This window comes from Octodon degus, unplaced genomic scaffold, assembly GCF_000260255.1.
Source record: "Octodon degus isolate 3935 unplaced genomic scaffold, OctDeg1.0 scaffold00140, whole genome shotgun sequence".
Taxonomy (NCBI): Eukaryota; Metazoa; Chordata; class Mammalia; order Rodentia; family Octodontidae; genus Octodon; species Octodon degus.
The window spans coordinates 4,375,282-4,383,713 of record NW_004524716.1 but is presented as its reverse complement, the minus strand read 5'-3'; the positions used below and the strand labels follow the sequence as shown (position 1 = coordinate 4,383,713).

The 8,432-nt window shown below is 41.9% G+C and overlaps 1 protein-coding gene across 1 annotated transcript; it reads right to left on the bottom strand.

The window, feature by feature from the left end:
- Window positions 1-2,543: 2,543 nt before the first annotated feature.
- Window positions 2,544-7,666, bottom strand: Bcl2l15 (BCL2 like 15). The gene is made up of 4 exons (XM_004641691.2): window positions 7,286-7,666; window positions 6,905-7,026; window positions 4,099-4,323; window positions 2,544-2,864 (listed from the first exon to the last, which is right to left on the bottom strand). The coding sequence occupies exons 1-4, from the start codon at window positions 7,410-7,412 to the stop codon at window positions 2,847-2,849; spliced, it is 492 nt and encodes a 163-aa protein (XP_004641748.1). The 5' UTR covers window positions 7,413-7,666; the 3' UTR covers window positions 2,544-2,846.
- Between the last annotated feature and the right edge of the window lie 766 nt (window positions 7,667-8,432).

Genomic DNA, 8,432 nt, shown 5'->3' with positions numbered 1-8,432 from the left:
CAACCACACTGAGGTAAGATTAAAGCTGTAAGACTGACTTACGTCAATGAAAGAATCAATAGAGAAAAAAAGTCAAGCTCAAATCTTACACTGGTATTGTTTCATTGATCCCTTATAAATGAAGCAGGCAGTGGTTATAAATCCTCTCCTTTAAAATTGGCATGGTCAAATAGCTCAGTGGATTAAAGTGCCTGCTTAGGCAGATGCAGGGGCCCGGGGTTTGATCCCTGGGCCTGCGATGCTGGCCCTGCCCCTAGGGCGCGCCATAATCTCAGCTCTTGGGGGTTGAACATAGGCAGATCACAAGTCCAATCTATGTAGTGAGACCCTATAGACCCTGTAACCCTGTCCTAAAATACAAAATAAATAAATAAAATGGGCATGGTGGCATGTGCCTGTAATCCCAGCACCCAGGAGGCTATACAATAAATTCAAGACAAGCCTGAACTACATAGCAAGACATCATCTCAAAAATCAAAGCAAAACAAATCAAATCTCTGTTTTACAGTGCAGAAACTAAGGCACAAAAGAATTAGGTCACTTGCCCAATGTTACATAATTAGTCTATGGTGAAAGTGAATTGCTAAAGTCAGAGAATCTGAATGCATTCTTAATCTCTGGGCTATCACACCTTCTTCTGCAGCCCCATAAGCTTCCCTAACATAGGATAGCCTGGCAACAAACACAACACTCAGGCCAGAGCTGCTTTACCCGTTTGCCTAGTGTAACCCCAAAGAGAACCATGTCTTCCTAACTGAAGATATTACACTATACTACAATATAATTTATGCTGTTTTATGAGTAATATAGAATAAAACAGGAAATTGATAGGGTAAGAAGGAAAAAAAAGGAGAGAGGGGGATTGCTGGCATTTATCACTCAATTTGGCTTGCATTTGCTGAAACAAATAAATGATTTTCAAGCTTTACATTTGCATAGACAAAAACATTTTATTTCATAAACAGAACAGCATTAGTCAAAGTGATCACAAAGGTCAAATACCACAAAACTTCCCATCTTGATTTCACAGCAAAAGGGACCAAGGAGTACATCAGCTATTTTGGCAGCAAAAGAGGCTAATTTCTACAGTAATAAGAAATCACATTTCTGGATTATTAACCTATTGTGATTTACCCAGGAATTGAGGAAGTAAGTGTAGTTTAGAAAAGTAAAAGAATATAAAACAGCATCACCTATTTACTTCTTTGCATATAGGAAAGTCTCGGAGGTGGCTGGCCGAGGGAGGGGAAGTGGTTAGGCTTTTGCCCAAGTCACTGACACTTCACTGCAGAAGTAGACATAGCAGTGTTTTCTTCCTGACATTCAGGTTAAGTATTCTGGTTTTTGGACTCTGTACATGATGCTGCCGGCTAATCTGTTAGATTATTAAGGACTACTTTGAGATGCACAGATCATAAAAACCAGGCTTTGCTTCCAATCGGTCTCACTTTAAGGCCAAGGACTTGTATAACTTCCATAGTTTACTTGGGAGCCACAGAACTCTCCAGTTGGCCAACAACCCTAGAAAGAACAAGGACCATGCAAGAACAATGCTTGCAAACTCAATTCTTAAGAGTTAGGAATGTTTGAGTTTAAAGCCTATCTACAACTGTGTTTTCAGAATTGTAAGGATTTTAACACATTAAATTATTCAAGGAGCAATAAATGTTCACTGAGCTTCACAGCAGAGGTCAGCAAACTTTTCCTACAGGGCCAACTAGCAAGTATGTTGGCCTGGATGGACCATGTGGAGTACGTCATAACAATGTACGTCAGCTACTGTAGTGTGAAGGCAGCCATGGGCAACACATGGACAAGACAATGTCCCTCCATTCTGAGGAAAGTTTTACTTCTACACAAAGATAGGAAGCCCGATTTGGCCTGAGGTCAGCCATTTGTCAGCTCCTGCTCCAAAGCGCTGATTTTCAAGCTTTATATGCCTCTGAATTGCATATGGAGTTGAAAAGTTGGTTTCCTAGCCCCCAGCCAGTCCCTACAGAATCAGAATTTCTAGGAACGAGGCCAAGAGAGCGGCTATTTAATAAAGTCCAAGCAGTATGTGAACTTCGCTTATGCAATCCCTGAGGTGTGCAGCCAGCTTCACCTAAGCTGGGAGGGCCCTGCTGTCCTAGCCACAGTTGGTGCTGCTTACATCCTGTGGCAATAAAATGCATTAACTTTTACCTTTGGCCTTTGCAAAAGGGGTAGATAAACAAACTGCTCCTTTGGGCTTCCGGCCTCTACACTGCATAAAATACGTTCAGACTAGATGAAACTGACACCAAATTTAGGGATGAATTTGAAAGAAAATTCTTAACTTGAAAAGTTTTCAACCAAAAATCTTCCTGAAATTCCTTATATTACAAAATTAGTAGATAAGATCCTTAACAAAAAGACCAAGTTAAATATAAAGAAATAGTTTTCAGGACTGGGGAGATAGCTCAGTAGAATAAGCACTTGCCTGGCAAGCGCAGGGTCCTGAGTTCAATCCCCAGTACCACAAAAAAAAAAAAAAAAAAAAAAATAGTTTTCAGTGTTCTGCTTTCTCCACCATATTTGCAGCAAAGGCCTAGTTGTTGCCTGAAATTTCAGTAATAAATCATTGTATTGTGTCTGGAGGTTTTAGCATCAACAAAACCTCATTAAAATGCATATAAAAACAGTATAAAATCTCTGTAGGCTTCTGGAAACTGTTTCCAACTTTATCAGTAGGAAATAATTTAGTCAACAAAATACATTCTGACTAAATGAAGAAGTGGTTTTTAAATTTATTTCTCTGTTTTAATTGCCAGAAATTAATCATTTGCTCAAAGAAGTGCAGCTCAGCCAAGAATAATTCAACTTCTTCAGCTCTCCAGATTTTCCTAGGGAAACAGTGAAAATCCTGTAGTCAAAGGGATAGATTTTAGAAATCGGGAATAACCTGCAGATACCTCCAGAGAATACAACCCTGACTAAAGACAGCCAGTCCTAAACAGGGAGAGGAATGCTCTGCAACAGCACAAGGTCTAACAGTTCCTCAGACTTGGGTTTAGCGTGCTTCCTCCTGTTATCACTACCAAGCGAGACACACTGGTTTTTGCTAGGTGATATTTTCTTTCTTTCTTCTTCTTCTTCTTCTTTTTTTTTTTTTTTTTTTTGTATTTAGTACAGGGTCTACAGGGTCTCACTATGTAGATCAGACTCATAGCGATCCTCCTATTTACAGCCTCCCAAGTGCTGGGATTACAGGCGCGCACCACCACGCCCAGTCTCAATCATCAACTCATTGCGCCCCGGGAGCAGGACCAGCACAGCAGGCCTAGGGATTGAACCCCAGCTGCTGCATCAGCCCGAGTAGGTGCTTTAATTCGAGCTATTTGGCCAGCCCTTTGCTAGGTAATACTAAGATGGTTTTTTTTTTTTTTAAAGAATCTTTAACATTCCCCAAATTTTAATTTTTTTTTAATTTAAATTTCTGTATTTGGTACAGGGTTTCACTACGAAGCTTGCACAACATGTCATGCTGGGGATCGAACTAGGTTCTTGTGCTTGCCAGGCAGGTGCTTAGATCACTGAGTTATCTCTGCAGCCCCTTTTTTGGTCTTTTTGAAACAGGGTCTTGCTGTACAGTTCAGGTTGGCCTTGAGCTCACTTTGTAACCCAGGCTGGTCTTAAACTCACAATGATCCTCCTGCCTCAGGATCCCTAGTGCTGGGATTACAAGCATGCACCACTATGCCTGGCCTAAGATGATTTTGAGCTTCCTCAACACACACCTAAGGATTTTAAGGGAAGAAGACCCAGAAATTTACCAAGGAGCAGAGTGTAGCCAGGCTGAGACTGGAGCTCCACCACTGATATACCTTATACATGTTTACGTGTAGGGAGTGGGGATTAGATTAGCGTCAGTAGTCACCGGTACAGGTAGCATGACTGGAGCCCAACCCCTACAGGGCAAGCCTCTGTCTGTTCCCTTCTGTCTACTCCATGGCAACAAAGTCCTGCAGGGTAGGGATGCCTGTTTTCCTACTTCCAAAAAGGGTCACAATGAAGAGTTTCTGGTATGAATATAAAGAGTCCAAATGTCTAGCAAAACCAGGGGCCCAACATACTTACCCATCCTCCCTGGCTCTTGATGAAGTCACAGACGGCTCTGTTGCTATTGATCATACTCATCAGGGGGACAGCCACCTGCCTTGCCATTTCAGGAGCCATGTGGGCCACATACTTAAGAAGTTTCACTGTTACTCCCAGAAAGGCTTTTTCATAAGCAAGGCTGGAATCCTGAGCACACCAGTTCTCACTGTGAGACTGCACTATGTCCTGGAGTACAGCCCTCACCTGAGGAAGGAGAGAGGATGTGTCAGTGAAGTATCACTCAAAAAGTGTAGGAGGCTGCAGGCCAGGAATCCACCAATGCGAGTGCTGCCCGGGGAGTGGCAAAGGGACCTGAGGTATTATCAGGCAGTGGACGGATGAACTTTTCTCACTTTAATATTGTATTATTTTAATGAATATTAGAAAGGATGTAAGAAACTCACCAAATAACTCATCACATCCATGATTTCAAATATTATTGCTTAGGATGAACAATATAAAAGAAAAACAAAGTGATCTGAGAAAAAATACTAAGTACACGAGAACATAAAGGGTCAAACTGTAAAGGTATCATTTGCATACCTAGGAAATGTCCAGGGCTGGCCAGATAGCTCAGCAGATTAAAGCACCTACAAGCAGGCGCAAGGTTCAGGGGCTCGATCCCCAGGCCTGCCATGCCAGCTTTGCTCCCTGGGGGCGCGCTGAGATGGCAAATGAGACTGGGCATGGTGACGCATGCCTGTAATCCCAGCCCTTGGGAGGCTGTAAACAGGCAGATCACTATGAGACCCTGAACACCCTGTAGACCCTCCCCCCCCCCCAAAAAAAAGAATTAACTTTATGCTTCTTTTTTTTCCTGCAAACAATTGGTGCAGAAGCTGTTAGGTAAGGCCAACCAAGGCTTTTTGGTGTGTTGAGGGCAAAGAATGGTCAATACAGGGTGTCAAAATTCAAACAAGCTGGACTGGGGATATAGTTCAGTGGCACAGCACGTGCCTGGTAAGCCTGAGGCCCTGCAATTGCTTCCCAGTACCAAAAAAATTAAAATTAAATTAAAAAGTTCAAACAACCTAAGAAGAGGATTCATGAGGGAAAGTACCTAGGTTTTAGTTTCTAAACATCGTTCTTTCATTAACATAAACTAGAGCTTCCTGGAGGATGGCTGACTACTCTAGGCTGGACATGGAAAAGCACAAGTATTTGTAAAAAAATGCATACACCTCACAACCACAATTTTAAATAAAATAAATTAGACACAGAAGGTTAAATAGTGTATGTTTTCTCTTACATGGGAAACCCAAAGCATCAATAAAGAGCAAAATAAAGTTAGATGATAGGAAACAGGGAAATAAACTATCTGGAGACAGGAGGAAGATTTGAGAATGGGGAAGGTGGGAGACAGGGGAGGGAAGAGAAAGTAAAAAGTAAAAAAAAAAGAATTTTGATATAAAATATTCTCACTTGCAAAAAAAGAAATTAGAGGGTTGGCAAGATAGCTCAGCGGTTGGGCCAGGGAGATGGCTCAGTAAAATGAGTGCTTGCCTGGCAAGCCCAAGGGCCTGAGTTCAATCCCTGGGTCCAAAAAATAAAGATAAAAAAGATAGCTCAGCGTTCTAAAGTGCCTGTTTAGGCAGATACAAGGACTGGGGTTCGATCCCCCGGTGCTGTGCTGGCTCCGGCCTGAGGGAGCATTGAGACAGTGACTGAGACTGGGCGTGGTGACACACACCTGCAATCCCAGTGTTTGGGAGGCTGAAAACAGGAGGATCACTGTGGGTCCAATCTAGTAGTGAGACCCTGAGACCCTGTGGACCCTTCCCTAAAAGATAAAAAAAAAAAAAAAAGTTACATGAATATAGCAGCAAACAAACCAGATGTTTGCTCTCAGATGCTTGCTTTTAGAGTGTTGTTTGCAGTTGGAGTGAGATAGCTCTAGGGATAACAGTTTCTGGGATAATTCATTCAGAGCTAAAATGATTAAGTGACACACAGTCAGTGGTGAGTTAATATGAGCTGCCATGTTATTAATCTGCAACGTCTAGAATGCTGCCTTATATTTTTACAGCAATTTTAAGTGCCACTACTGATAATCAGGGTTCTGACAAAACACCAGTGCACTTAGTCTGGGCTTATCTCTATTTGAATCATACTTGCATTTTTTATTTAATTTAAAAAAAATTTTTAAAAAAATTTTTTGATACAGGGTCTCGCTACGCAGGTCCAACTCATAGTGATCTTCCTGTCTCAGCCTCCCCAGTGCTGGGATTACAGGCATTCACCACCCCTGGTTTCAGTGGCCAGCACGGCATAGCTGGGGCTCCAGAGCCAGCACTGCGTACTGTACTGGGGACTGTACTCGAAACTTTGCACTTGCCAGGCAGGCGCTTAGACCACTGAGCTAACTCCCCAGCCCTGTATCATACTTACAAACTCTCCCCATCTTTTCTGTTCGCACTTCACTGCTGAATCATGGAGTGTTGGGGAGGAAGGTGCCTACCCTCAAAAAAAAAAAAAGTTTTGAAGCCTGCATAAAGGATAGTTTGCTGAGAATAAAGTGCTATGTGCAAACCAAGCACAGCTTTGATGACTACCAACTGGAATAAAGCTAAAAGTTGATCATTCCTCTCCAGTTTCCATCTCTGTACCACAGAGGTTTTGATTAACTTCTACAGAGCTGGCATTTCCTGCTGTTACCCCTTGGATAATTCCAAAATCCCAAACCTCTCACTGAACATTCATACTCACAGTTCATAAGAGTAGGAAGAAAAAAAGGAAGCTTGAAATAGGAAAGAGCAGCAAACAATACAGGAGATAAGAACCTGACCTGTCCTTCAGCAGTTTTTGCAATGATGTCTTTCACAGACTCTTCTATTTCTCCATTGAACTGGTCACCTAACATCCGAAGTCGTCCAGCAATGATAGCCGCATCAAAAGAACAAGCCTCTCCTACGACAGAGAAGACAACATTTGTCACAACTTGAAGGGATGGAAATATTCGTAGGAATCTGAGGAATGGAAACACTTCTCCAGTCTTATAAACAATCTTGGCATTGTTTTCTCCCAAGAACTTCAGTGTCCTGTTGACATTGAGTCATGGTAGTCAAAAGTCTTCCTTCAATGAGAATCTTTCTTTTCAGGTGTTGCTAAAAGAGGAACTGAAGAAAACATACCCAAGCTCTCTTATTGACCTGAAAATAGGGCTTACCTGTGTCTGGTTCCTCTACACTGCATAGATTCCGATTAGCAACCTCTAATGTTGGGCTCAAGAAGTCTCTGAGTAAAGTGTTGACAACGCATTCTGTTTGCTCCTCAAATGTTTGGAGACTCTTCATCTTGGATGCCTACTGTCGAGATCTGCTCTTCCACAAAACAAGAAGTTTCAGCCCAGCAGGAAGTTAGAAACACTGGTAAACCGGCAGATGTATCTAGCTCTTACAGACTTTCCTATTGGACATGTAGTCCTGGGATTTTTTTTTTCTCAACCAGATTTCCTCAAAAATACTTGCTCAGAAATCGAACTTCTCTCAAGAGCTTACCCACACAGAACCAAGGAGATTTGTTGAAGACTTTTAGTTCCTTATCTTAGAACCACACCCTAGCCAGTAAATATTGCTAATGAGTAACTTCTATTTCTACATAGCTGGTTTCAAACTGAAATTAAGTTAGGAGTCCTTCCTTATGCGATGACTGAGCACCTATCTGCATGGAACTATACTTCACATTACAAAGGAGGCAGAAAAATGACATGTTTGTGGTGTGCACAGGTCAGCAGAAATGACAGCTATTAATTGATAAATCGCAAGCCCCATAATTTCTTACGTTCTAGAGATACAATGTACAAGAGTATAATAGGGAAGAATCCGTAAATGGATTGTGAAAGCTTTCAAATAGTGACATCTGAGTGAGGACTGAGGGATAAACTGGGATTCATTAAGCAAGAAAGGAGAAACAGGACTATTTGAGATGGAAGTGAGGTAGAGGAAATAAAGAAAGGTTAAAGGAGACAAGGATATTTTCATTTTGAAATTGTAATTTTAAGATAACTGCAGCTTGCAAACATAATTGAACTTATCTAAAGTTACAATTCTTCTTTCCCTCCTTTAGGCCTGCTCTTCTTCCAGGATCTTAAATCTTTAAGGTTCTTACAGATAAAACTGAGAGGTTATGGTCCAGTACAGACTGCTAAATTATCACGGCCCTGATCCAACATGGCTGAATCCCCCGAACAACAGCTAATCTTCCCAATGACCACTTCCTCCTCCTTCCCTCTCCAGCCCGGGATACAACCTCCTGAACCTTTCCCGCCTGCACAAGGGGGCCTCCAATCAGCTCCTTATACGTCCTAAACCCGC